This window comes from Vollenhovia emeryi, unplaced genomic scaffold (assembly GCF_000949405.1).
Source record: "Vollenhovia emeryi isolate VEMERY1.0 unplaced genomic scaffold, V.emery_V1.0 DF939120.1, whole genome shotgun sequence".
NCBI lineage: Eukaryota > Metazoa > Arthropoda > Insecta > Hymenoptera > Formicidae > Vollenhovia > Vollenhovia emeryi.
The window spans coordinates 1,607,864-1,634,830 of NW_011967246.1; the positions used below are offsets into that span (position 1 = coordinate 1,607,864).

General features: G+C 41.4%; 6 protein-coding genes across 16 annotated transcripts in view; 3 read left to right on the top strand and 3 right to left on the bottom strand.

Annotated features, from left to right (window-relative positions):
- Positions 1–1,175, bottom strand: part of LOC105570498 (40S ribosomal protein S6) — a 6,340-nt gene extending 5,165 nt beyond the window's left edge. Inside the window, exon 1 of the mRNA XM_012027738.1 lies at positions 1,101–1,175. Coding sequence (XP_011883128.1) covers positions 1,101–1,118 — 18 coding nt within the window. The 5' untranslated portion in view covers positions 1,119–1,175. The remainder of the gene's footprint in view (positions 1–1,100) is intronic.
- Positions 943–6,048, top strand: LOC105570497 (nucleosome assembly protein 1-like 1-B). Of its 6 annotated transcripts, none has more exons than XM_012027733.1 (8): positions 1,074–1,142; positions 2,981–3,125; positions 3,735–4,024; positions 4,387–4,546; positions 4,613–4,750; positions 4,822–4,969; positions 5,071–5,190; positions 5,374–6,048. In XM_012027733.1, exons 2-8 carry the CDS (start codon positions 2,985–2,987, stop codon positions 5,529–5,531), a joined length of 1,155 nt encoding a protein of 384 aa, XP_011883123.1. In that variant the 5' UTR covers positions 1,074–1,142; positions 2,981–2,984; the 3' UTR covers positions 5,532–6,048. The 6 variants fall into 6 exon arrangements, with proteins under 6 accessions (XP_011883126.1, XP_011883123.1, XP_011883122.1 ...); XM_012027732.1 differs by having other exon boundaries at positions 1,099–1,172; XM_012027731.1 differs by lacking the exon at positions 1,074–1,142 and adding an exon at positions 1,174–1,248.
- A 23-nt stretch (positions 6,049–6,071) lies between these two features.
- On the bottom strand, positions 6,072–10,616 carry LOC105570503 (cyclin-A2). Of its 3 annotated transcripts, XM_012027744.1 has the most exons (7): positions 10,250–10,616; positions 9,807–9,821; positions 9,324–9,650; positions 8,861–9,084; positions 8,533–8,737; positions 8,187–8,434; positions 6,072–8,009 (listed from the first exon to the last, which is right to left on the bottom strand). In XM_012027744.1, the coding sequence occupies exons 1-7, from the start codon at positions 10,529–10,531 to the stop codon at positions 7,943–7,945; spliced, it is 1,368 nt and encodes a 455-aa protein (XP_011883134.1). In that variant the 5' UTR covers positions 10,532–10,616; the 3' UTR covers positions 6,072–7,942. The 3 variants fall into 3 exon arrangements, with proteins under 3 accessions (XP_011883134.1, XP_011883133.1, XP_011883132.1); XM_012027743.1 differs by having other exon boundaries at positions 9,324–9,818; XM_012027742.1 differs by having other exon boundaries at positions 9,324–9,821.
- Positions 10,617–11,480: 864 nt separating this feature from the next.
- LOC105570502 (nuclear fragile X mental retardation-interacting protein 1) lies at positions 11,481–17,869 on the top strand. Its single transcript, XM_012027741.1, has 6 exons — positions 11,481–11,980; positions 12,451–12,642; positions 16,182–16,483; positions 16,569–16,789; positions 17,033–17,230; positions 17,363–17,869. The coding sequence occupies exons 1-6, from the start codon at positions 11,549–11,551 to the stop codon at positions 17,755–17,757; spliced, it is 1,740 nt and encodes a 579-aa protein (XP_011883131.1). The 5' UTR covers positions 11,481–11,548; the 3' UTR covers positions 17,758–17,869.
- A 369-nt stretch (positions 17,870–18,238) lies between these two features.
- Positions 18,239–19,423, top strand: LOC105570505 (gonadal protein gdl). 2 transcript variants are annotated; one of them, XM_012027748.1, is made up of 2 exons: positions 18,239–18,461; positions 18,529–19,423. In XM_012027748.1, exon 2 carries the CDS (start codon positions 18,582–18,584, stop codon positions 19,104–19,106), a length of 525 nt encoding a protein of 174 aa, XP_011883138.1. In that variant the 5' UTR covers positions 18,239–18,461; positions 18,529–18,581; the 3' UTR covers positions 19,107–19,423. The 2 variants fall into 2 exon arrangements, with proteins under 2 accessions (XP_011883138.1, XP_011883139.1); XM_012027749.1 differs by having other exon boundaries at positions 18,239–18,453.
- Positions 19,198–26,751, bottom strand: LOC105570504 (lon protease homolog, mitochondrial). 3 transcript variants are annotated; one of them, XR_001009588.1, is made up of 11 exons: positions 26,353–26,751; positions 25,102–25,329; positions 24,779–24,951; positions 24,324–24,634; positions 22,935–23,126; positions 22,547–22,851; positions 22,338–22,477; positions 21,977–22,259; positions 20,883–21,786; positions 19,850–20,677; positions 19,198–19,713 (listed from the first exon to the last, which is right to left on the bottom strand). XR_001009588.1 is itself a non-coding variant. In XM_012027747.1 (10 exons), the coding sequence occupies exons 1-10, from the start codon at positions 26,622–26,624 to the stop codon at positions 20,459–20,461; spliced, it is 2,976 nt and encodes a 991-aa protein (XP_011883137.1). In that variant the 5' UTR covers positions 26,625–26,751; the 3' UTR covers positions 19,198–20,458. The 3 variants fall into 3 exon arrangements, 2 of the variants coding, with proteins under 2 accessions (XP_011883137.1, XP_011883136.1); XM_012027747.1 differs by having other exon boundaries at positions 19,198–20,677; positions 24,324–24,583; XM_012027746.1 differs by having other exon boundaries at positions 19,198–20,677.
- Positions 26,752–26,967: the final 216 nt, after the last annotated feature.

Sequence of the window (26,967 nt, forward strand, 5' to 3'; positions counted from 1 at the left end):
TTCGGCCGATTATAATTACGATTTTGTAAAATTTTATATAACTTTTCTTCTCAGTTTAACCCAATCTACTATAATCTTTGGGGTCGTCCATAGCGATTCAAACACCCTGTATATATATTATTATTATTAATATTATTATTTGGACGTATTCGTATGAATAGGGATATTACATAAAATGTAACACAGGAGAGGATCATTAAAGGCCTGTGTCCACGATGCTAGAACTTGGTCCAAGTTGTAGTTTCGAGAAATATGTAGCCAATCAACTAGCAGCTATTCCGTAAAAGCTGCAAATTGATTGGCTACACACTTCTCGGAACTACAACTCGAACACAGTTTTCTCAGATCGTGGACACAAGGCTTAAGCGGGAAGCACACACTTTTGCACAAGTGCATAAGCATATGCATAACGAATTTGATTGGTCTACAAGCAAATGCACAAGGAAATGGACCAATCAAATTCGTTATGCATATGCTTATGCACTTGTGCAAAAGTGTGTGCTCCCCGCTTTAGCAATAAGTTTTCTGTGTGCCATGGCCTTTAACTAGCGATTAAAGCCAACGGCACACGATACTATTTTTCCTACTGGATCGCTCACGAGAGCCAATCAGGGGTTAGCCTTAAAGTCACCTCCACTCAGCACTCAGGATTTCTAGTAATTTACTAAATCGCAAGCAATCCAGCGGGCTTTAAAGCCCGTATCAGACTACGGATTGAGAATGGGTGCGTTCTTTTAGGCATCGGATTTGGCAACCGCTGCGCATCGGATTTGCCGGCTGACGGAAATCTGCGGTGCAGTCGACTGCGCAGTCGGGCTAAAAGAATGAATTACTGCAAAAACTGCTGTATCCGATGCCTAAAAGAACGCACGGCTACAGATTTCTCGAAACTAGAACTTGGACCAAGTTCTAGCATCGTGGACATTGGGCTTTAGCTTTGAGGTCTTCGAGTGCAGATAAACGCGACGCGACGCAGCCGTGTGAACGAATCGCAACGATTCCCGCGCTTTGGCCGGCTCGAGAGATCGCGATCGCTCGCGATTGGTCGCGATTCGCAACCGTTCGTCCGTCGATCGTCCCTCTTCGTGTCGCACGCTTACCCGCGGTCCAACCGTCATAAGGCAGCGACCGGTTCCGCAGTGGTCCGTTGTTCGTTCCCAGGTTTTGGTCAGGTTTGGTTTTCACCCGTCTCTCTCACTTTCTCTCTCACACTCTCTGTCGCGCGGATCTCGGCTCCGTGACTCGAAGGTACGACTCGATAATCCACCCTGGCCGCCACGTCATCCTGGCTAGGAAACTCCGCACCACGTCGCGTGCGAGGCGCGCACGCACGCACGCACGCTTCGCACGCGACGTACCTCGCCGTGACGTGTATTCTCGCGCGCGCACTTTGCCCCCCCTCCCCCTCCCCCGCCGTGCTTCGTCCTCTTGTACGGCTCTTTCGCCCTGCGTCCGGACACGATCCCGTCGTCCCCGCGCCTCGTGCACCCGCGTGTCCCGTCCAAGCCCCATCGTCTCAGCCGAACAGCCCGCCACGCGAGCGGGAGCGTCGCGAGGCGCGAATCCCGGGGCCGCCCTCGAGCTCGTCGTCCTCTCTCAATGTCATTCCGCGCGCCGTCTCGCTCCTCGCCACGCGCGTCGCAGCCTCCGCCGCCTCGCCGCCCGGAATAACCTACCGCTCGGACCTCGAGACGTCGCGCGGCCGAGAAGATCGCGCCCGAGCACGTGTCGGAACCCACGCGAAGCCCGCGCGTTTTACGTTCACTTCCGCACCGAAGCTTCGTGTAATTTTTTCATTCACGCAATCTCGCTTCTCCGTACGAAAACTTCCCCGTACACACGACTCTAAAGCCTAATCTACAATGTGCTCTCTGCGTCTAGCAGCATTCTACTTTGTAGCCAATAAATACGTTTAACAACTTTGTGCAAGTTGATAAATTGTATATTACACACTGTATAATCGTACACCGTCGACGATTTTTCTAAGCGTTTCGATTTGTTTATATAAAATAGAATGTTTCTAGACGCAGAAAGCACGTTGTAGATTAGGCTTAACACGCTCCGCAAACACCACGTTGCGCACTCCTGTCTGTTCGAGAGATTAATTAATCCGAGTTAATCAAGCCTGAAACCCGTACCCGTAGTTGATTAGCCAAAGCAGTCTCCTCCGCTGAACTTTTGCCCCTTAAAAGCGTGGCACGAGACAACTTGCTCCCGCTGGAAATATTAAAGTGTTCTATTTTTTCATCGAGCTCCCCGTGTGATCGCCAGGAGCTTACGTTAGAGATAGATTTTTCCCCTGCTTTCATTGTACATATTCATCTGTACGTGAGATAATCGAGCCACTTACACGCTTCCTCATCTGTTCAGTCTTGAATTACGTTGCGAAAACGAAGTACTAGAGGTCCGCCCTAAAATTTAGTCGCTTGCCTCTTTTTTTTCTTTCAAGGTCCATTTAGAGAAACTTGCACAGCGCACAAACGCATGCACGAGAAGTCTGATTGGGCCACAAGTGTACGCATGAAGAAATAAAGCGATCGTTTTCTTTACGCGTACACTTACGCGCTTGTGCAGACTTGTCTGGATGGATTCCCTCATTGGCCTAGTTTACGTCGTGCACTTGATACGCGTATCAAGTAGTGTATTTGAGCTGATCAGCCAATGATTAAACTGATTTACTAGTTATTTACTATTTGATACGCGTATCAAGTGATCGATGTAAACTAGGCCATTCACGTCGCACCCAAGCAATGTACGATACACCCGTGTAAATGTTAGGGCACCGCTTCAGCGATCGAGCCGAGCGGAGTTGCCGTGCGATCACGTAAGATACACCGTAGGGATTCTCGGCCTACGTAAAATTCGAGCCGAGATCGAGGACACCGAGCCCGCGGCTCCCGAGCCATCCGAGAACTCTTACATTAACAACAGACAAGCCTTGAAGGTAGAGGATTGATAGCGAAACGCATTTGAATTGTAGTAACATGACGACCGATCCGGATCGCGCCGCCAATACGAGCGGCACCGACTCCGTCGAGGACGAGGACGATAACCATCGAAAAATGTTAAATAGAACCGACGTGTTAGCTGCTCTCCGAGATGGTATTACTGCATCAGGATTAGAGGTATTGAAATACTGCAGGACGGGAGACTAGCCGTGCTTTCCAGCAAGCGACACAAGTCGACACAAGTGTCGTTCTGTCTTTATTATTCATTGAATGCGAAGAAAGACAGAACGACATTTGTGTCGACTTGTGTCGCTTGCTGGAAAGCACGGAATGTTACTTCCCAGTCTTCACTCGGCGAGTTGTCACGCGGAACAGATGTATCTTCGAATTCGTGTAAACTGAAATCTCGTTAAACGCGTCATCTCGCAAACCATTGGTACTGCAACGATCTCTCTGTGAGCCGCATGCCTCCCCCACCTTCATGCTTGTTCGCTTTTACATCCCACTTGCCCGGCCATTTTCGACTGAATGATAACATCACGTTTGCTACGCATCTCGTCAAATTGTGGATGTCCATCCGTAGTTTGCTGGTTTAATTCGAATATCATATATAAATGTTTCGTGTGAAGTAACGAACCGCAATAACTCTTTCAATCAATAGCGTGTTGTTGAAGTAAAAAAGAGACGAAACTTTAAAAAAGCTCGATGAAACATTAAGTGCCAGATTGTCGCGCCTGTTGCGGTGAAGTCTCGCGGGCGTACAAATTGTATCCTTTCTTCTTTTAGCCAATGCAGTCTTTTCCTGCTCCTGTGAAACGCAGGATCAAGGCACTGAAACAACTGCAGCTTGTCACCACCAATATCGAGGCTAAATTTTACGAGGAGGTCCATGCCTTGGAGTGTGAATACTACAAAATGTGTGCGCCCCTGTACGAGAAGCGAAGTGACATAATATCGGGCGCTTACGAGCCGACTGATGACCAGTGCGTTTGGGACAGCGATGATGATGAGGAAACGCTAAATAATTATATGAAGGAGAAGGCAAAGATCGAGGAGAATGTAGAGAGAAAGGATGAGTATGTTTTTTCTTTTAATTATAATATTAATGTGTGTTTATACAGGGTGCTTCTCGTGAATTGGCCGATTTAAATATCAACGAAACTGGAAGACATGGAAAACTAGTTTGTACCGACGTGTTGAATACAAAGGAGGACGTCATATGGCGGAAACGATTGTTCTATGGCTGGAGACGTTGAGAACATTTCAACATTTTTACCATATGACGTTCCCCTTTGTACTGAACATATTGGTGCAAACTAGTTTTCCACGTGTCTTCCAATTTCGCTGATAATTAAATCGGTCACTTGATAAGAATCAACCTCTGTCTACGAGAAATGAAGAAAGATTAAACATGCAAATTTGGACAATGTGACTTCAGAGCGACAGAGAACGAGGATGACATTAAAGGCATCCCAGATTTCTGGCTAACAATATTTAAGAATGTAAGTACACTGTCTGAAATGGTTCAGGAACACGACGAGCCGATCTTGAAGTATCTACATGATATCAAAGTAAAATTTCTGCCGGCAAATCCAATGGTAAGCTACAGAATGTAGTGATATAATTAATAATTAGAACTGTATTTAAATTGAGACTATTTTCAGGGATTTATCCTCGAGTTCTATTTCACGCCCAACGAATATTTCTCTAATTCGATGCTTACTAAGGAATACATCATGAAGTGTACTCCGGACAAGAATGATCCGTTCAGTTTTGAAGGGCCAGAGATCTATAAATGCAAAGTAAAGCTTTTATTTGACGTAATCAATTTCCAGGTAATTGCGATACTAAAGAGCGAAAATTTCTCTCACAGGGCTGTGTGATCGATTGGAAAAAGGGCAAGAACGTTACGATAAAAACTATTAAGAAAAATCAGAAGCATAAATCTCGAGGATCTATGCGTACCGTGACGAAAACTGTTCAAAATGATTCCTTCTTTAATTTCTTCAATCCACCAAATGGTAATTGATTTTTCACATGTCTTAGCTCTCCATGTAGAGCGTAATAAAACTGCGAGTCGACATACTTGTTGGTAATTTAACTTTGACGCAAACATCTTTAGTGCCAGAAGACTCGGAAGCCGATATGGATGATGAGACTCAAGCTCTACTAACCAGCGATTTCGAATTAGGCCATTACATTAGAGAACGCATAGTTCCTAGAGCCGTGCTGTACTACACAGGTAATGTCCAGTATTACAATTTCCTATCTTGCAATTATGAATGCGACCCAACATTCTTATTTGACATTAAAAACCTGAGCACATGGACGAAAGTCGTATTTTAATTTAAAAATATATCTATGTATAATGAAAATATTCGTATATTTTGGAATGGTTTTTCTCACGAGACTGATTTAATTCCAGGCGAAGTTTTAGACGACGAGGATGAAGATTATGAGGATGAGGAGGACGGAGATGACGAGGAGGACGAGGAGGATGAAGAAGAAGAGGCCTCCTCTCCCGCTAACCCCCCTTCCGGAGGGAAACCAGGCGATGATCCCAATGAGTGTAAACAACAGTAGAATTACATTAATTGTAACGTAATGAGAGAAAAAAAAGAAACAATCGTTCGTGCGTTACAGTATGCAACAACACACTAACGACACCTCTGACCGATAACTGCCTAGATAATCCTGCACCTTGTGGCTCCAAATGTAATCCCTGTTCTTCGTGTCAATCATCTAATCATATCATATCTCCTATTCCAGATCAAGCATAGAAACTCTTCAACATACCAGTGATACAAAAAAACTTAAAAAAAAACGAAATTATACGTACCACACCTTCCCTATACTCGCCGTTGACGACGAGTAGAATGTGCGCCTCATTATACCTGTGCTATAAGGTCTAATCATAAGTATATGATAATTGCTCTCGCTCTCGAACACTAATTATTATCAATTTTTAATTGCTTCATTTTATACTACTTGTTACGTTTATATGCGCCGACAGAGAGGTTGTTTGAATTCTTTTCCGAGAAAACGCACGTTGCTCTATGAATAAATTTTTGGGTACTGTTGAAGCATTTTTAATACAAAAGTGGAGAAAAAAAATTGTTGCTATGACAGTGTTTCATTCTTCCTTTTTATTCCTTCCAAGACTTCCGTAAAAAGAATGAATTTTTGGTATTTACAATTGTTATCTTAGTCATACTTTCGTCTACAAACTCGCTACGGAAACGTTTGATACAACGATTTTGTGTTACGTCGAAACGGCTCCGAAAAATATTTTATTTATTAACGTGGTACAGAACGTACTATGTCCGATATATAAATATGAAAATATAGTATAAAAAATATTCGTATGTATCACGTTTTCAGTTTTCAACATTACCAGGGAAAAGTCTTGGTAGATAAAACCTTGGTTTAAAACCAGATTTTTCTAAGGCTGCAGTCAAGCTGCTGCTACAAATACTCCCAAGCTAGTCTTCTCCTTTCCTTCACTAAAGATAGAAGAGAATCGCTTTGAAGCATTTGTAGTGGAAGCCTAAGTAGAAATTATTCTCTTCGAAATTTAAATTTTATCCTACCAATTCCTTCCAAAGTTTAATTCCATTTTTTACTTTATCCGTAAATTTCGATGTTTGTACGTTGTGCATATTGTGGAGAAGCTGCGACAAATTTTAATTCTGTCTTTTCGGCCCATCTCAGGCTACTTCAATTTTTTTCTTTCAGTTCAGCAATAGTAACCTCCGAGAAATTCTAGTCCTCTTGCCACGTCAACTATATACTACACCATGGAGCAGACGATATAATTTACAATTAACATAGAACTGAACATGTAACGGTATACAATTCCATAACATTTTTTTATATCTGTATTTAAAATTTCATACGAACATACTCTCATGCAGTTTGTTAGATTTGATGAACACCTAGGTATTTTGCGTTATGTTAAAATGCGGTAATTGTGCTGTGCAATATTGCACGGTCAATACGGTCGAAAACGTAAATACGCGTCATCGAAACGAATGTATTAAAATTTAATTGATGCCAATAAGTTTACATTCATGCATTATAAATGATGGGATGTAAAAAAAAACAGCTAGCACGCATGTTCTTGTAGAGAAACTCAAAAACGATTTTGTGCCAAGGGAGAATTGACAATGTAATCTTGCACAGCGTATAATCTAATATGCTTGTATATAATGTAATACAGGGATATATATATATAAAAGATACCTTAAATTCCTAATAAAACAAACTACGCATTTGATATTAATTACGGTACCTAGAATGTTGTAAATAAATAACTGTACAAGGACTGAAAAAGTGATCGAAATAATTGCAAATTAATTTCGCGGAAATATCCCAAATAGAATATCGTCGTTTTTATCGTTAATTGGCGTGCACCTAACGGTAAAACGATTAATAATAAATACAAAATCGCTTTGCTTATCGACTCTTATTATAGAGGTGGTTTACTTGTAATCGAATTTTTAGCCGTTTGCGTGTATCGCGGCAAAAGCATTTGTTGTTTTCACAATCCTCTAAAAAGTACTTATAAAAAATACAATTTCTAGACAATGTATTATCTCGCTCTCCCCCCCTCTCTCTCTAGAGTTTCATGTATTTGACATGATGAGACTCTAGAACAGCTATTAAAATTTTCATTCAGTCATGACTCGAGAGTATGAAGACGATGATACAAGATGCGTGTGATGAAGGTAGGAGAGCCAGGTATCATTTTGCTCTCGCAAAATGTACCGACCAGACTGCAACGAGCTAACAGAAAGAAATAAACCGTACGCTTTCTTCCTTCCGTTTTGTAGGAATGGCAGGTCAGTCCCGATCCCCTTCTTCATTCTCATTTCAGAATGTTCCGGGCTGTTGTGGAAGGTTCGTTATTCAATTACCAATTTAAACACAGAAAAAAAAAGTTATTTTTATCCTGTGTCTGTCTGACAATATTCTTTACTAAGCGCTTTTCTCTTTTAATCTTCGTCCTCGCACGACACCGCCTCGGTGCTACGAGGCAACAGCAAGGATACATGGCCGTATCTATGGAAAAAATTGTTTCATTACAATCTTCAAATAATCTATAAGAGAAATATATTCTCTACATCACAATGAAAATAGAAAAAAAGTTTTATATTATATTATTAGATTGTGTCATGCAATTTTTGAAATTACATATCTATTTCAGTGAACCATGTCATTTTTAACATTTCTACTTACTTGCTGCTTCTGTACTTCTCCTGTATCGCCGTTTGTTGGATGTTGGGGACATTGGAGAAGGTTCTGCTCAAGTACGCAATACATTCCTTAAGAGGCTTCAAGTAGTATCCGGTTGACAGTTCCAATTCGTGTGGCCAAATCTCTTCGTGTAACGTGTGCCGTGCTAGTGCTATCGCGGACGCAGCCAAATGACTGGGCAAATATTGTAAGTACGGGTCTCCCTCGAGCATCGACAGCTCGCACAGGTACTGAAACAACGCGTGAAACATTAAAGCTTGAAAATAGGGAGAGAGAAAGTTAAAGAGACAATTGAGAAAATCGTAAGTGCTCATTCATCGAAACTTACCATCGCCAAAAATTTTATCTTATCCGACAAGTTATTGCTGATACAATATTCCATAAGGAACGAGTAATGCGTCGGTACAGTTAAATCGAACGACAAAACCTTCAATATCAAATTCTCCATTTTTATCACTTGCGTCTTCGTATACGTATCATCTGTGATATATACAAATTCTCCTACATCGGGCGGATAAATCTCCTCGTATTTCCTGCAAAGGAAGTTGAAATATATCGGGAACAAATGAGTTTATTTTTAATAAGATTCATCTTATCGGAGGTTTCTTGAGGTGCGATTCAGAATTCAGAATTCAGAATTCAGAAATTGAACTCACGCCGCGATGAACATAGCGGCAGTCCCAACGAGTTGTAACTTTCCTCTTACAACGCTCATGTACGATAAAAAGCGATCGATATACGAAATCGACAAGTAAAGAGTCTCGTCCTGCAATCGATATTCTTCAGCTACCTCTACCAGCCAGTCTATCAATATAGACCTCATTGAATACGTGATATCAGGCTGTTTCTTCATGTAGCCGGGCTTTGGTCTATGCAGCAACTGCAAAAAAGAAAACTTACAGTTAGCAAACACTCCAACATTGAAATAAAGTAAAGAGACTTGCGAAAGACTTCTTTCACGCGTAGAATTAACATTACTCTTTCACAATGCAATATATCTAGCAATATTAGCAGTAGTCAATTCTCGTTTAAGTCTCGTTAAAAAAAAACTCAATATTCGCTTAATTTAGCTTGATATTAATTCACGCGAATGAATGTAGACTGCGAATAAGCTTGTACCTCCGATTCCCGTAAATAATTGTATATATCAGCCCTGTATTCGTCTACGTCAAAGAAACTGGTTCTCAATCCCTTGTTACATTCCCTTCTGGTTCTGTACTCGTTGTTGGAGGAACTGCTATTCGGGAGAGACTTCTCCAATGACATCCCCACAGACATGGGACTGTCCTGCGATAAGGCTTTCGCCTTAACTGGATAGATTTTGTCGAGCTCACTACAAAGTACGTAGGTGGACGTGCTGTCCAAAGTGCCCGCGTCGTAGTCTAATGCCGGCTGTTCTCTATCGGACTTTGCGGTCGTTTCTTGCACTGCTTTCGCTTCCTCATTCTTCTTCGAGTTCCTAAGCGCGACGGACGCCTCCACCTCCAGCTTATCCTCGTAAATCTTGAAGGCTGGTTCCTCCTTCTTGTAAGAGTCCTCCTCGTAAACTTTGAAGGGCTCGGAGGGCACAGGTATATATATTGTTTTGAGATGCTTCTCATCCTTATAGATCTCCTGCTAAATAGAGAAAGACGGAAGACCTTTTGTAATACACGCACTAGCTTTTAACACTTAACCTTACCAATTGTAAAGAAAAAGAGGTTACAACGCGAACGACGAGTGCGCAAGGTAACGTCAAATTGATCTTCAACAAGGAGATCCGTACTTATACATTGACTCTACTTTGAACAATCTTTAATGAAATCAAACTTAATTTTACACAGCAATCATCGTTGAGCGATGATGAACGATGCGGCACTCTACTCCAAAATTCTAATCAATTGTACGCTGAATGAAAGTTTAGTAAATAAATTTGCTAATCTCCACGATTGCAGCAAAGAGGTCTGTCGGGGGAGAAATGATAAATCGCGAACGGCAGCGTCGAGCGACGTGGCTCGCGGTGCCGGTCGCAGTCGCAGAGGAGGAAGGAGATGAACTCTACGTACGGGCTTCGTGCCGTTCCGCGCATTGTTGTGAGCATTGTTGTGCAGGACACCAAGGACGGCGCGTTTCTGGTGTAACGTCTGCGTGCTCATGGCGGTAGCGACGAGGGTATCCTTGCTGCGGGCGCACAGATCGGAAGCGGCGGCCGCGGCGGCGGCGAGGAGGGTCTCCTTGCTGCGGCGCAGATCGGCGGCGGCGGCGAGGTTCTCCTTACCGCGGCCGCGCAGATCGCCGGCGATGCGATTCTCCTGGTCCTCCTGGTGCAGATGCCTGATCGTCGCCATCCTCGCCGGTTGGCTCGCGACGGTTACCTCTTGACGCGCGGAAGAAATCGTGACAACGTCGACCACCGGGACTAGGGAGGGGGAGCCTCTCTGCCGCCAGGACGGGACACCGGGTGAAGCGAAAAGCTAGCTTGACCAGCGAGCGAGCGCGCGCGCTTCCGTCCCCGGTCTCTTGGCGTGCCGCGGCGGAACGTTCGATGGCCCCCGTTGGTCCACTCCTACAGCCGGCGGTGCATGACAGGGATCGCGGCAAGTCCGGCGCACTCGGCAACCAACCAACGGGTCCACGGTTGCCGTTTGATTTCAAACAAACGTAACACCAACAGCTGGCGGAACGTTATCGGGAGCGTTGCGCGAAATCGGCCAATCGCGAGCGTGGGAAACGCGCCGGCCAATCGGGCCGCCGCCCGCCCGACCGGCGCGTTCGCAAACGCATCCCGGCGCGCGCGCGCGCACGCGCAATCTCGCCGGACGCGGGTCCCGCGCCAATACTTTGTGGCCCGTTCTCATTTGAACGAAGGCGACAGTCGGCGCTGATCATTGGTCGAGTCGATTAGTTGACCGCAGAGATGCGTTTGCGAACGCGCGAGTGGAAACTGCGTGTACGAAAAACGCGACGACAAAGCGCAGACGGAAAGTCCGAGACCGCACTCAAATCTCACGTGTATCTCGTGTAACGTTACTCCCATTTCGTGTCCGTGTTTCGAAGCGGCGCGTGCGATGTCGTATTCGCTCGCGCTTGACCAACGTGCGGTCCAGTTAATCCAATAAATTTTCGCACGCCGAAAGAGAGAGAAAGCAAGAGAGAGAAAGAGAGAGAGAGAGAGAGGGCGCGAAACGATAAGAAAGCGGAGCACGAGCAACTTCGCATCGGTACGATTCGCGCGCGCGGCACTCATAACCTTGTGTCGAGGGGTTCTTCTTTCTTCCCCTCCTGCCGGTGATCGTACCGTGGTGAAGACGTCGTGTCGGAGGCAGAGACTCCGCTCCGGGAGCAGGTGAGAAACACGCGTAGGAATGAGCCCGCTGAACAGGGGCCCGCTCATGGGGCCCAGAATACCGCCGCCCCGGTTCGTCGGTAGACTAACGCCGCGCCACGGTATGCCGCCGCGGATGCCGCCGCCGCCGCCGCCGTTGAATCCGATGTTCGGGCCGGGCGGGCCGCGCCAGAGGCTGCCGCCGCCGCCGCGCTCCGGGGTGTCCCGGCCCAACGGCATGCTGCCGAGGTTCCCCGGCGGCCCCAGGGCGCGCGGCATGGCGCCCATCGTGCCGCCTATGGGGCCGCGCGGCTCCGGCCTACCACTTGGCCCGCCCATGCGGCCGTGGCCGCGGAGGATGCCGCTGCCGCCGCAGATGATGCCCATGAGGCCCAGATTCGCCTCGGAACGGATGGGCAACGGGAACGCGAAGGGCAAGGCGATGGGGAGCTCGAAGAAGAGCAAATTCGACGTACGTAGCATCCCGGCCCTCGCTGGCACTTCAACAGTTGCTTTTCTCAAATTGCATACATTTAAGAAAAGTGATCTCTCCGTTCGTTTGAAGAGCTTTGTTTAAGTAGATTCGACAGTTACACGCTTTTTCTTGCTGTTGTTCCATTTCTATATGGGTTCCCGCAGGTGCGTTCGCGGAGCGCTGAAAGTATCTCGGTCTTTACTGGTCATTGTGTGTTGAAGAAAAATAAAAGGCGCCTTTTCGTGCTAATAACGTGCTCCGCGAATGCACCCTGTGTAAAGCGTTTCTGGAGTGTTCGTAACGATTTACTCCGGTTACTTTCGCAAATTGTTATTTGACGAGATTAAAATTTCGTTTTACGATAATGTGACAATTGGTATCGTACAGCTAAAATTCGAGAAGAAAATTTTGTACTAGTTGTTAAGTTCTGGCGCTTAAATCTTATTGGAAAATGTAATTATACACAGGATTTAGAATTAAAGAAACCATGGATGACTGACGAAATTCGTAATGAGATTCAAAGAAAAAACAAACTGTACGCTAAAGCAAAAAAGAACAAAGAGGCAGTAGAATGGGAAGAATTTAAGGATATTCGCAACCGAGTCACGAGGATGATAAGAGACGCAAAAAATGAATACCTTGCAAAGCATCCGGAACAGGTATCTTTTTGTCTCTGTTATGTCAAGAGTTTTAATATTTTCTTGATTTCAAATTTTTATTGTTACACAAACACAAACGCCACTTGTTAATTTTCAAATATAGTGACTTGGTTGTTTGGTTTTTTAAGTATCTTTATAGATAAGAAATTATATAATTGCAGGTAACGTTATTTCATCTCTATAAACTTGCTTGTTATACTTTTCTTTGTATCCTTCTATTGCTTGATGTAAATTTTTTTCTTATTATTTTCAAACATTTCAAATTTTTAGACACTAAGTGTGTATATGTGTATATGTGTTAATTAGAATATGAACAACTCTGCATAATATGCAAATTATTACGTAGATGACAATAATTTGCACTATGCAAATAGCATGCAAAAAAGATAGCTATTTTGTGAGCTATTCCATTGTATATAAAATGTACAACTTGTTTCATTGAATATTTTTCAATTAATAGGAACAGGTAATGTAGTATTTTTTATATTTCATTTTAGGGAAAAAAATCGAAACTCAAGTTGGATTTCTTAATAAATCCAAAGAGCTTAGAGATAAGAGGATAGAAAAGCGAAAGTCGAATCGAATCGAATTTGCACAATTCTATCCGCTCTGTCTTATATATAATAATTTATTAGAAAAATCAATTTGTTGATGTTCTTTTTCCGTGAAGTAATAAATAGGAGTGTATCTTCGGGGAGATAGGCACTAAGACGCGCCACTTATTAATTTCCAGCGAGAAAAGTAACGGGCTAACAAGTAAGACTAGACCAGGATTTGAACCTGGGACCTTGCCGGGCAAATGCTCTTCCAACTGAGCTATCTAGATCCACGCTCAAAATCCTTCTCGCTTGCCTACTTTATTCTATTGAATAAAGTAGGAATAGTGTGCTAGCAGCACGACTCCAGAGTGATGCCTGGTATCTCATTCAGTGGTTTGGTAGACCATTGTATGGACGCAGAGTGGCCGCACCCCCGAAGAGTCCTCTAGTAATTAAACAAATTTCCCACCGTCACCCTGCCTGAACAGATCGTCCTCAGAGTGGGCGAATGCGAAACGAGCACGGCCTCCATAATGTTATTATAAATAGGGGTGTATCACTGAGAGTTTGATTCAAAGAGATTCGAATTCGCATAATTCATTGAATTCGAATTATATCAACGATTCGACTTCGAATTGGTCACTTTCTTCCTCAATAAATACAATTTTTAATGTAATAATAAAATTATTGTTAAAATAATATCAGTGAAAGATAATCAAGTTTACGCTTTTATTTTCAAATTCAAACATAAACGAACATGGACAAATTTGATGCGATTCGATTCGAAAGTATTTTGGCAGATTCGATTCGATTTAACAACACAAAAAATAATTCGTACACCTAGTGGGGACTAACATAGGACCAGGGTAGCGAAAGTTATTGTTCTTTATAAAAGTATCTAGTTACAGTTACAGTTTTTTCGCTAAAAATGTAACCATGTATCTCAGATTTATACCTTTTAACCCCGCAAAGATTGCATAGTGCCTAATCTTTTGTTTCTTCCTGATGGCAAATGTAAAATGTGCGATTCAAAATGGATAAGAAATGGGAATTAGTTAATAGCAAATATATTATTATAAAATGTACGTCTTTTATTCCATTTTAAGCGTATATTCGGCAAATTTGTAGTAATCGTTGTGCGACGGAAGTCCGGCCTGTTCCATTACTTACATTCAACGTTGATTGCTTACTTTAATTTTACAGGGTGATAAGAAAACAGATGATTACAATACGAATGAATCCGAGGGTGTTCAGAAAACTGAGAATTCAACTGAACAATCAGAGCAAACGGAGCAAATAGAGGAGACGCAGCCTCCCAGCGAACAGGCACAGTCTTAAGCTTAACAGGCTACTCCTTCTGTTAAAGAATTATATACAATTGAAATGATATACAACACAAGTATCTGTTTTCAAACTTCAGAACGATTTAATCTTTATGTTTTGATACTATCTAGCAGATTTTTTTCATGTGCATTATCGTTTGTAAATTCTATAAGATCTTTACTTGTAGATACTGACTTTCACATCTCTCCCCCTTTTCATAATTTTTGTTACATAACATTTACATGTTTTAAGTATTATTTACATTATAAGTATTTAGTGTTAAAGAAACGTGCTGATGAAGACAATGTTGAAAAAACAGCAGCTAGTTCAAATAGCAATAGTCTTACAGCTTTAAGGTCGTTTCTGTCAGAATTAACGGTTGATCTTGTCTCTTTTTATATATCGATATGTACCTATTCATACAGATATAATATCGTGATATATAGTATCACATAAGCACTTGTAATATGACAGTTAACTAGATGTAATCATTTTTCATCAGATATGTAAAAACTGGCCACTTGTGAATAAATTTTTCTCTTAAGTTTCCTTCACATCTAGTATACATGGCCAGTATACAGTGCCGCAAGCTATACTACGTGTAAGAAACAGTAACAACAGTGTCTAAACCGTGATGACATTTAAATATATAAATTTATAGTTTATTTATATAAAACGAGTATCGTAATGTACACAAAAAAGTCTGATGTAGCTTGTGGTTCTGTTAGATTAGTAATAACTTTTATAAATGATCAGCTATATATATATATATGGATATATATGTATTATAGCATATTTAAGATACTTATTTGTATCACAAATGACTTCCAGAAACTATAGAATGATACACAAAAGAAAATGAATTTGTAATTGAAATGCGCATTGTAAAAATAAATCATATTTCTATAAGTTCCAATTCTCTGGTGTTCCCCCATCATTCTATCATTATGAATCACTAAAATTGGGCGTAAAACAATCGTTCTGAAATATGAAAATAATCTTTTGTGAGTTTTGCAATTTTAGTAATTTGTCATTCAGATATTGATGAAGCAACAATTAATGCAAGCTTGTGATAGATGCTCAGGTCTCGTACTAATGTATAAAATGTGAATAGAAATGCGTTAACATTGTTGACACTTAACATAGAGAAAAATACAATTGTAATTACAAAGATTTTTATATATTTCTATTATGTAATTTATGAAACGTCTCAATGGTTAAGCTTTTAATGTCGCAATTAAGTACATAAGTTATGTATATCACTATTGTAAGTTTTATTAAAAATATGGATTAATTAATGCTCGGACAAGATATGCGCAAATTTTGTAATTGTTCAAATAATCTAAAAGGATGTAAGCAATGAGAAGAAAATCTGTGCTTCGTGTACATAAAGGAATTTGTGTATTTGTATAAAATTTCTGAATACCCCGGTTGAATACCTCGTAGCTTCAGGTGTTGTGCACAATAATCATTTGTCGCTTAACAGGAAGGTAATGATAGTAGAAGCTTGGTACAAGATTATGGTATTATATTTGCTTATAACTAAAGATAAATGAAACAGCAAAAATATTTTACAATAAGAAGTAAAGCATAGGATTAAGAATGATAGTACAATGTTGTTGATTTGTTAAGTTTATATAAAGATCTTTATGTAAAGAGAAAAGTAATTATTTCTAGGCTCATCTGTATCCAGTTGATGAAGAGCCGTATGATCAGAGAGATGAAAATAATGTCAGTTCTGATGACGACGACGCACCTCATTATTGCGAGGTCTGTGATAGAGATTTTCCATCCGAGGATGCCCTTGTCGAGCACAAAAGCACGCACATGCTTTGTGGGATTGATGACTGCACGTTTTCGGCGCATCCTATGCTCGTTCAAAAACATATTAGTATGCAGCATCGTACCGGTTTGTATCAGAGAATTAAGGATTTGTCGACACCGGAAGACATCGAGAAATGGATAACTGAGCGGAAAAAGTGAGTTTAACAGTTTAATTACTTATTAAAATATAAATGCATTAGTAGGCGCAAGTAACAAAATTATTTCGAATAAAAAAAATAGGAGGTATCCCACTGAGGAAAACATCAAGTTGCGCAAGGCGGAAGAGCAAGAAAAATTACAACGAGGGGAAGTAATCAAGGAAAATTCTAATGTACACATGAAAATGAAAAAGAACATGCGCGAGAAAAAACGCAAACCTCGCAAACGACGTACATACGAAACTAACAACTCCTTCCATGCGGTAGAAACGTATAGAGGTTTACACCCGTTTCCTGGAATAAGTAAGTTATGAGAATAAATTTGTCAGTTATACAATTTGCCTTTGTCCAAAAATAGATCTAAGATCTTTCAAGTGTATTAAATTGACATTTCAATTCTGTATTAAATCAGTCATATTTACAAAACTCAAATTAAGCTAATCACAATGTATAATTACAATGCGTGGTTCGTATTAATGATTTAAAATTTTTTTCTATTAATTCATTATATACAAGATATTAAAGAAAATTGATTTCTTGCTATAGGTGTTTTACAAGAAGATAGCCTGGCTTGCTCGGATGAACAGGTGGGACAAACAGATTTGCAGGAAAATGTTATTGACAATATCTCGGACGAGGATGATGTACCGCAAGCACCTACGACACCCGAGTCCACTAATTTACCCGTGATCAGTTTGCCTGTATTACCTATTTTAGTAGCAGATTATGAAAGTGAAGACGACGGTAAATACTAGTCTTATCATCTACATATATTAATTAGCATAAGAGTATCTTGAAATCTATCGAAATCTAATTAATATTAATTTGTTATTCATATATTCTTTCGTAAAACAAAGACGTTAATTTTATCGTTAGATGAAGGTCCAGAAGAAGTGCCGGTGAAAAAGGTAAAAATAGAGGAGCAAGATACTAAGGTAACGGATGATACGATCAAAGAAGAAGATTCTGTACAAGTTTGTGAAAAGACTTCTGATACACGATCTGATACCAGTGCGGGTGATAACTCAAGTAATAAACAAATTAATGAAAATTCAAATAATAAATCTCAAGATACTGTCGCTAAATATCAAAATAAGCAAATTCCCGAAACAAATCGAATACTAGCTAATAACAAAAATGAGAGGATTCTACATAGATATCGTAATAAATTATTAGAAAAATTGCTTTCGCGTTCCATACAGCATGAAAGAAATTTAATTTGTCAGTGCGTGAAATATATTATAGAAAACAATTTCTTCGATTGTAACTGATCTGGAACGATTATGCAAAAGAATTTAAGAACAATTTTACGGCGTTTTTTCTAATACAAATATAAATATTTATAAGAATAAAAATCTGTGATTGTTAAATCTACAAAATGTATATTTTTCTAATTATAATTTTTTTTAGCAAATATAAATTTATTATCAGCAGACTTTTAAAATTATTTTATAAACCTGTTGATCATTGATTCATTTTGTACTATACATAATTTATGTATGTCTCTTTTTCTTCTTCGTGTGTTTTTTCTCAGATTCTTGCACGACATCGCCTTCACACACATACAGTACATGTGGTATGTGTGTTGCTCACTATTAATTTTTATTAGACTTACAAACTGATACATATTGTTCTTTAATTTAGCCGGAATAGCAAGCTGCTTTCGATCTGTACGCGTGAGCCATTTAATTTGTATATTACACAAATGTTCCCGCGAAACAGACAGTTTTAAGTGCAAAAGGTGCAATTTTTCTTTGGTTGTCCAAACTCTATCCGTTTCAGGAACGCTCGTTTAATCTCACCTAACCTATCTCGTTGCGTCCTGATTGGCTCTTATCAGCCTGCAGAAGCACGCGCGTAAAATCCCGCTTGCTGTCAAACAACTTGTTTTCTGCTTACACAAGGATATGTCGACGAGAAGAAAGACAGCGTTGCTTCTCCTTAATTTTTATTGATAACGCACCAAGGTTGTTTGGTAAATTGCATCAAAAGAAATGGTTAAAAATATACTGTAATTACTGAAGATAAATATTGGCCACTAGTGAAGGGAACCGAACGTACATCGACGAATAGATATTTCCTGTCGAAGGAAGAGATGGATATTCCCAGCCCTACTCCTCAGGATTTGCAGACGAAGCTTTACTTCCTCGTGGAGCAGCTGCAGCACATGGCCGGGGAGTTGCCGCCCAAGTATCAGATGCGGTTGCCGTACGAGCTGTTGTCCGGCCTGGCGAACTCGCTATTGAACGACACCATCTTCGAGATAGTCAAGGGCCTGATGGAGATACAGCACGTCACAGAGAAGCATCTCTTCCAGCAGCGACTCCAGCTTCTGAATCAGCAGAAGATCGAGTGCCAAGAAGCGTTGTCGGCGACGACGGTGGACGAGGAGCTGGCCGCGATGAAAGTGGCGCAATACAAGAAGCACAAGGAGGAATTGAGGCAGATGGACATGAAGCTGGTCCTGCAGCTGGACCAGAAAGTGGCCGATCAGCAAAGCATATTGGAGAAGGCTGGAGTACCCGGATTCTACGTGACGAACAATCCAGTGGAGATTCAAGTGCAGATGAGGCTGTGCGACTTTATAATCAGACTCAGCAAGATGGATATACCAACTTGACACGAATATAAAATTATCCCTCGTGCAATCGCTGCTCTTCCAGTCGTATTTATCACTCGCAGATAGCCATTGTTTCATTAGAACCATTGCATTTGTCATATATTTATTTATTAAATCCTAAACGCCGAATATCACAGACTGCATAGGCTTATGTTATAAAATGTTTAAATTAAAATTGTCCTCTGTACAATGTAAGTTTACATACAGCGTCGTATCAAACAGTATTGTCACTAAAAAAATCACATCTGCTAGGTAAGTGTAACGGGTTAGTAATGTGTACAAGTTTCCTTGAAATAGAAAAATATTTTCGATGGTTACACAGATGCGCATGAATTATGTCGTAGAAAAAAGTCGATTCTTGAAGAAACACAAGACCTGAGAAAGATAAAAGATTATTTTTCTTATATTTGCATTTATACATTACATAATCGCAAATAATAATAAAAACGTGACCATTCATACAAAGTAACGTAACAAAAAGCTTTGTTTTTTTAAAATATTAACTACGGTTAGCTCTTTCTCTCCCTCTTATTTTGTATAATTATATGTACACATACATAAATTAATTGTGTCCCCAGAATAGCTTAATTACATCCGTATCGTTTTCCTAAAGGGGGAAAAAACATACCAACTGTGAATCAAATAATTGCAAATAATAAAGTTTGAGATTTTAACAAAATAGGTAAGATAAATTTAAAAAAATACTTTTAAATGTAAATTATTTAGATAAGTATGCAAATTACCTTTTCAATTATATCGTCAGATTTTATGTACAAGAAACAGCAGATCAGAACTGCATGTACCATTTGGTTTATATCGTTTGTACGTATTAAATGGTATCAAAGTGATACAGCAGATCAATAATGCGAGGAACGATAATATTGAATGAAGGAGAAATTCATATGAACGTATCTGTATCTAAATTAGCGCTGTCGATTGGATACGTGTTTTAAGATTCGCGTGTACACGGATTTAAGGTACCTTCATTCACGTGTACCTGTGTACGTGACACGTGTAAACGTATAGTCGTGTGTGTGATAAGTGTAAACCCGTGCGAATATTTATCAAAATTTGATGAAAGATCTCTATTTCTGCATACGTTGTTTGACATATGCGTACGCATAATTCCAGCATTCCAAGTTTCATCCAGAATTTGTCACATAATTCTCTAGATATTTCCCTATTTAGGTATACACGGCTACACGTGTCACATACACGGATATTCGTGAACACGTGTTCACGGATTCACGTGAATGAAGATTCTTTAAATTCGTTTACACGGGTTAAAACACGGTTAAGTTAAATACACGGAGTACACGTGTACTAGGGAGCTCCAAATTCTAAATGCGCAATTATCCGAACGTTGGCTGTGCGGATGAAACGTGGTCGGCGACTGGTTTGGACCGAAGAGAATCGACCTCGCCCGGCTTTGGGAAACATATACGATAAACATCGTCGTACGTCGAAGCGAAATGCACTTCCAGTCCGTCGGTGATATATTTAGGCAGGTCGTTGAAATCTTTCTTGTTCTCGTCGGGCAAAATTATGCATTTGACATCGACTCGCTTCGCCTAAAAGTAAGAGCGTCGTTTGTTAATCTTGTACCTTGAATAACAAAGCGAGCGTTTCACAAGTTTACGATAAACGACACATTTCATAAAGCTGTAATAAGTATTGACACAAACGCATGCTTAAGTGACAAGTGATTTACTAAAACTACGTGTATTAAACCATGTATGTATTATCGAAGAAGTAGACATCGAGGTTTATACTCACCGCGATTACTTTCTCCTTGATACCGCCGACAGGAAGTACCTTGCCCATAAGGCTCAATTCGCCCGTCATCGTTACATCTTGTCTGATAGCTTGATTTTTAGCCAGGGACAAGAGCGCGGTGGCGATCGTCACACCTGCGCTAGGTCCGTCTTTCGGGGTCGCCCCTTCAGGCACATGTATGTGCAGGTGGGAATCGTACAGAAACGTATTCGAAGCATCCTCCCGTCTCAAGTAATTCCTCGCGACCGTCATCGCGATATGCATGGATTCTTTCATCACGTCACCCAGGTGGCCAGTGGCCTCGAAAGTACCCTCGGCATTTTTGCCGCCCGTCGGCTTTCTGATTGTACTCTCGATGTACAGCGTGGACCCGCCCATGGCGGTCCACGCCAGTCCCATCACCACACCAGGCGGAGTAACGTTGTACATCCTGTCGTGCGTGAACACAGGCTTGCCCACAAAATCCTGCAAGTTGTCCGCGGTGACGTCGACCCTGTCGGCTTCCTTCTTGACAACTTTGAACGCCACTTTCCTGTGCACCTTCTCTATGTGTTTCTGCAGACTTCTTACCCCCGATTCTCGGCAGTAGGACTTGATTAGCGTCGTGAGCGCGTTGTCTTGTATGTTGACCTGCTCCTGGCTGAGCCCAGACTCGGTCCTGGCTCGTGGAACCAAGTACTGTTTCGCGATGGCGAGCTTCTCTTCGGCAACGTAACCGGACATGTCTATCATCTCCATACGATCTCTCAGGGGATCCGGAATAGTGTCTATTACATTGGCCGTGCAAATAAACAGTACTTTCGACAAGTCTACCGGAACGTCCAAATAGTGGTCCAGGAAGTTTGCATTCTGTTCTGGATCTAGTATCTCGAGAAGAGCAGATGCCGGGTCTCCTTGATGTCCCCTGAAAGATCACAATGTTGTAGGCAATGTACAAGTCCACAGAAATGCCGAACATTTTTTACTCTTCTGTGACATTCTCTAAACGTTCCTTTAAATATTTCAGATATTTTCTATCTTCAGGTAATACACTAATTTTTTACACTCAGAGATATTGTATACTTTTTACATACAATGCTACAAAGATTACATACTTGCCGATCTTGTCGACTTCGTCTATCAAAATCAACGGATTCTCAGTTTTCGTCTTTTTTAAGCACTGAATAACTTTGCCTGGCATGGCTCCCACGTACGTTCTTCTGTGTCCCTTAATCTCGGCTACGTCCGTCATTCCGCCGACGCTAAACCTAAAGTATTCTCGGTTCAAAGCGCGAGAGATCGATCTGGCTATTGAGGTTTTGCCGACACCAGGAGGCCCATAGAAACACAATATCTTTCCTTGCGTACTGCCTTTCAGTTGACTAACAGCAATAAATTCTGTAATTAAAAACATTCTATAATACCAAATAATGTTACTTAAATAATATCTGCAGGTACAAGAGCGCGTCTGCGTACCAAGTATTCTTTTCTTTATATCGTCCATTCCGTAGTGATCTTCATCCAAAATTTTGACAGCATCTTGAAGACTTAAATTTTCGGTGCTCGTCACACCCCATGGCATAGACGTAAGCCAGTCGAGATAATTTCTCGTGACACTAAAAAATATAACATTTATATAAATCACTCTCCGAACATATGTAATATGTATATTATTCGGCACGCACTTGAATTCGCTACTATGACTTTCTGTCAGGGACAGCTTATTCAGTTCCTCTTCCAGCACATCCATGACTGGCTTAGGAACTGTCTTTTGTCTTATTATTTCCCTGTACTTTTCTTCTATCGCATCTTTGTCATCCTTTTCCAGCCCTAACTCTTTCTTAATAACTTTTAATTGTTCGAGAAGAATGTACTTTCTATGTTGCTGTTTCACTTTCTCCTCAACCTCTTTACCAATTTTCTGCTGCAGTTTACTTAGTTCAAATTCCTTTTTCAAAAGCGCGAGCGACAGCCTCAATCTTTTTAGAATCTACAAGTGAAATATTATTTTCATATTTTTCATGGATACAGAATCCTATATGAGAGCTATATGTAATACAATGATGTACTTACGTCCATTTCTTCTAAAACTTCCTGCAATTCCTGTGCATCGGCTCCAGTTAAGGCAGCACCTAAATCGCTAAGATAAACCGGGTTGTCCACAACTCTTTGTCCCTGATGCAGCATTTGTTGCAGAGATTCACGATACAAAGGATTCATGCTGATTATGTCTCTGATCGTTTTGATGAGTTCTTGCGTCAATGCCTGTTTCGAAAATATTTCGTCAATGAAATTACAATTTTTAATATTTAGTACCATATAACATAAAATGTATTTCAAATAATAGACTGTTTTCATATATTTTTGATAAAAACGGATTTAATTGTAATTTTTACTAATACTGTCTCACAACGTCGGCAAAATCTCAACACTAGAATTGTGTTAACGCAACCATTTTACGTTGCGGTCTCGTTAGTTTATTGAGGCCACAACAGTACAAGTTATACACAGAGACGGGCCGATCTTTGCATGTCTTCGCACGCGATTTTATTCGTACTTATTTTGAGATTTGCAGCAACGTTCGATTCGATCGCCTCGACGAGGCCTGGGGATTTCTACCTTGAGTCGTGATTCGTTCGGACACACCGTATAACGAGATAACTCGGTTCGAATCGGAATAGCGACTAACTTTCCAACAATATCAACGAAGCCAAAGATAGCAAACATGTCTCTTGGCAACCGAGATTTACAAGAACAAAACAGGATCGGCTTTGTTACCGGGTAGGAACAGTCCGGTTTGAAAGTATAGAGATTACGTGTGCGTATGGGTGCATGTGCGAGGTGTTCGAGTTACGCCCGTTTCTACGCAGTTCAACTTAAACTTTAATCTCGGTTCAACTTACCTTATATCTTTTTCCAGTTTTACGAACTCGAGAAAGATAAGAAGCAATTTAAACCGTCATTAAAGTTAATCTGCACTGGTAGAAACGGACGTAATTCGTTTATTTTTATGTACGTTGTGCATGACTTTTTTAAACTGTGGCCAGTATTCATAGACAGATCTTATATTCAAGACCGTCTTGAATTCACCTAAAGACGCTGCATGGAACATTCGATGGCTACGGAGTATTTAAAGATGATCTTAAGATAATCCTAAACACAAGACCTGATTATAAATACCGCCCTATGTGTGTAACAACGCTTAGGGCAGTATTCATAGTCAGGTCTTACATTTAAGATCATCTTTAAATACTCCGTAGCCAGTGAAATTTTCCATACAGTGTCTCAAGATAAACTTAAGACGGCTTTAAATAAATAAGACTTGACTGCGAATACCACCGGCCTTAATATTTATTAATGTTTTATTTCATGTGCTTATCGATCGACTTTTAAAAAATCAAAATGATATACTCTTCAATGTAGCAGTATTGTGAATCCTTTCAACGTCACTTGGTATGTTACCTTGATCTCCTCAGTTTGCTTGAACTTTTCATGCGTGACATTTACAACTTCCACCATTAATACAGGTTGACTACCAGACTGAGGGATTGACGAATCTAAGGGTTTCTCCGTACCCTTGTCGGGCGAGTCCGTCGGCGGTTTTACTTCCGTAGCGCCCGCTTCACCGATCTTCTCTGTTCTCTCAGCTCGTTCTGTAACCCTATTCTCTGCTTTTTTACGCAACGATCTCCGATTTTGCTTGCCACTGGTCATCGTGTCGTCTACAGAGACGGTAAGTGTGGTATTTAATAGCGGAAACGTCAGTTTCATCTCTGCGTAAAGTAGGCAGGGCAGCATTTAAACGGAACGGCCGAAGGACGGAGCCGCGTCAAGTCAAACAAGTTAATTTTAATCGATTAACGAAGAGTACAGTTTTTGCAAAATGCTATCGTGAAAATTGCAAACAGATTCCTCACCGTGTTCCGCCTTTGGAGCGGCGTCCTCCAGAATTTGGTTGACAATCTTGATTCTCCTGTGTGCCATAATCACCAATCTCAACCGGTTTCCCAGGTCCTGCACCTCGTGCACCTGGGCGAAAGTCCCAATCGGATAAATTTCGTCCAAGCTCTGAATGACCTCGGCCTCATTTCTGTACGAATTGAAATTTACATTACTATTATTGTTCGCATTACGTGTCCCATATCTGCATACAAACTAATGCTGGAATAAATTATTACAATGCAAATGTAAAAAAAAATATAATAAATCAATGCGAACTAATGCTGGAACATGAGCTTACTCTTCGACTTTCTTCAAGAAGACCCCCACGTAAGGCTGATTCAGCTTAATCTTTCTACGTATCAAGTCTATCAGAACAGGATTGCTAATCTCGACTAGCTTGATAAACCTGGGGAACACTGGATTCCTATTGATAGCAATTACCGGTACGTAAGGCCATATCTCGGGTACCACTACGGTTGCGGGCAGAGAAGCGGGTTGATCTCCGGATTGTTCTCCATCGCCATCGCTAAACAATACGTATATTTAGAAAACAAAAACCTTTCTCGGGAGCAGCGTCACCCGACACACTTCGCCCTAGCTGTTACACAAGTCATAACTTTATAAAGCAGACAGGATTAAAGTATCAATGTAGAATAGTACAGATAAAGGCACAGAGTACGGCTAACAATTCTTAGAGCTAGAGACCCTGTAATCAGACGGCTTGTTGCTACACTGGTGAGCTAGTGCACTAAATTGGAGTGAGACAAGTATACTTTTTCTCATTCTGGCTTACTGCACTAGTTCACCAGTGCAGTAACAGAAAACAAACCTGGAGACTGGCTATGAGAGTTCATCGAATTCCTGTGAGTGAGAGAGAAACATAGGCTATCTCACTCTTCTACGATCGTAGAATGCGGGAATTTGACAAACTCTTATGGCCAGTCTCTGATTACAGGGTCTCTACTTAGGGTCTGTAGCAGAACGGCTGTCTTGTGTTTTGTTTTAAATCCTTGCCTCAAAAGGCCTGAGCAGAATGGCTGTCTTATACTCTTAAGACAGCTCTGAGACAATGTTTTATGTTTTAAGCCTTTGTCTTGAAGTAACGCACAGTAACCCCTGGTTCACAATTTTGCTTTAAGTAAGTTTTAAGGCTTAAGCCATAAGAAATTAACTAATCACAGGTGAGAGTGAGGGGAATAAATGCCTATGATTGGTTAATTTCTTACGGCTTAAGGCTTACAGCTTACTTAAAGCAAGATTGTGGACCAGGGGTAACTGTCTTATGTCTGAAGAGTGGAAGACAGCCATTCTGCTAAGGCCCTCGGAGGATTGCTCGAGTTTGAAAAGTTCGGGCGAGTCGAGAGGAACCAAAATCAAACTGATAAACAAACCAGAGCTGTCGATTGGACACGTGTTTTAAGATTCACGTAAATGAAGATACTTTAAATTCGTGTACGCGGATTAAAAAACACGGACAAGTTAAATGCACGGATTGCACGTGTAGTCTAGCACACGTGTACTAAGCAGCTCTAAAACAAACCCAGTTTACCTCGGGGGTTCTCGGTCGGAGAGCTTTTTCGAGAAAAATCTCACAGACGCGATGGCGGGATGAATCCGACCGGCCCTAAGCAACTCCGACCTGCTGCGGCCCGGATACTCCGTTCGCGCCAGCCGCGGCGGTCTGACGTAAATCGGCGCCGGTGTTGCGCGATGATGATGATGATGCGAAGCCGACCGGTCGCCGCGGAAGGAGCGCGCGATCGCCTCGCGCTGCCGCAGGATCAGCGGCAGCCTAGCACCCACTGCTGTCATGAGTCGCATGGTCCCTCCGAAGCCGTCGCGAATTCTCACAATCTCGTTCGCCGAGCGAGAGACACGAGGGGTTATAGCACGAGGACACCGCGCGTAACCTAACCCTAACCTGATCCAACGTGACCGAAAATCATGGAGGAAAGAATAAGTGGAGGGAGCATAAACCTGTTTTTAGATGGAGGGGGGGGGGGGTTAACTAACACCTATCTCTAGTGGTGATTGGTTAGCCGCAGTAATATGGCGTTCTGTACTTCTATCGTTCTGCACGATCTTGAACTAGGTGCATCTGTTTTTCAGTTCGCCATGATTGCTGTATGTTGTGTATGTTGTGTATTAATCAAATAGTGGAAAA

What these genes read in the sequence shown, in the direction of transcription:
- LOC105570497 (XM_012027733.1), top strand. Translation starts at nt 2,985, where the DNA reads ATGACGACCGATCCGGATCGCGCCGCCAATACGAGCGGCACCGACTCC. An exon ending in TTCTGCCGGCAAATCCAATG is followed by an intron (nt 4,547 to 4,612) that starts GTAAGCTACAGA and finishes GACTATTTTCAG; the next exon opens with GGATTTATCCTCGAGTTCTA. An exon ending in TTTCTTCAATCCACCAAATG is followed by an intron (nt 4,970 to 5,070) that starts GTAATTGATTTT and finishes AAACATCTTTAG; the next exon opens with TGCCAGAAGACTCGGAAGCC.
- LOC105570503 (XM_012027742.1), bottom strand. Translation starts at nt 10,531, where the DNA reads ATGGCGACGATCAGGCATCTGCACCAGGAGGACCAGGAGAATCGCATC. An exon ending in GCCGCTATGTTCATCGCGGC is followed by an intron (nt 8,738 to 8,860) that starts GTGAGTTCAATT and finishes CTTCCTTTGCAG; the next exon opens with GAAATACGAGGAGATTTATC. An exon ending in AGATAAAATTTTTGGCGATG is followed by an intron (nt 8,435 to 8,532) that starts GTAAGTTTCGAT and finishes GCGTTGTTTCAG; the next exon opens with TACCTGTGCGAGCTGTCGAT.
- LOC105570502 (XM_012027741.1), top strand. Translation starts at nt 11,549, where the DNA reads ATGAGCCCGCTGAACAGGGGCCCGCTCATGGGGCCCAGAATACCGCCG. An exon ending in TTGCAAAGCATCCGGAACAG is followed by an intron (nt 12,643 to 16,181) that starts GTATCTTTTTGT and finishes AATTATTTCTAG; the next exon opens with GCTCATCTGTATCCAGTTGA. An exon ending in TGGATAACTGAGCGGAAAAA is followed by an intron (nt 16,484 to 16,568) that starts GTGAGTTTAACA and finishes TAAAAAAAATAG; the next exon opens with GAGGTATCCCACTGAGGAAA.
- LOC105570505 (XM_012027748.1), top strand. Translation starts at nt 18,582, where the DNA reads ATGGATATTCCCAGCCCTACTCCTCAGGATTTGCAGACGAAGCTTTAC.
- LOC105570504 (XM_012027746.1), bottom strand. Translation starts at nt 26,624, where the DNA reads ATGCGACTCATGACAGCAGTGGGTGCTAGGCTGCCGCTGATCCTGCGG. An exon ending in AGCAAACTGAGGAGATCAAG is followed by an intron (nt 23,127 to 24,323) that starts GTAACATACCAA and finishes TTTTCGAAACAG; the next exon opens with GCATTGACGCAAGAACTCAT. An exon ending in AAGTTTTAGAAGAAATGGAC is followed by an intron (nt 22,852 to 22,934) that starts GTAAGTACATCA and finishes TTTCACTTGTAG; the next exon opens with ATTCTAAAAAGATTGAGGCT.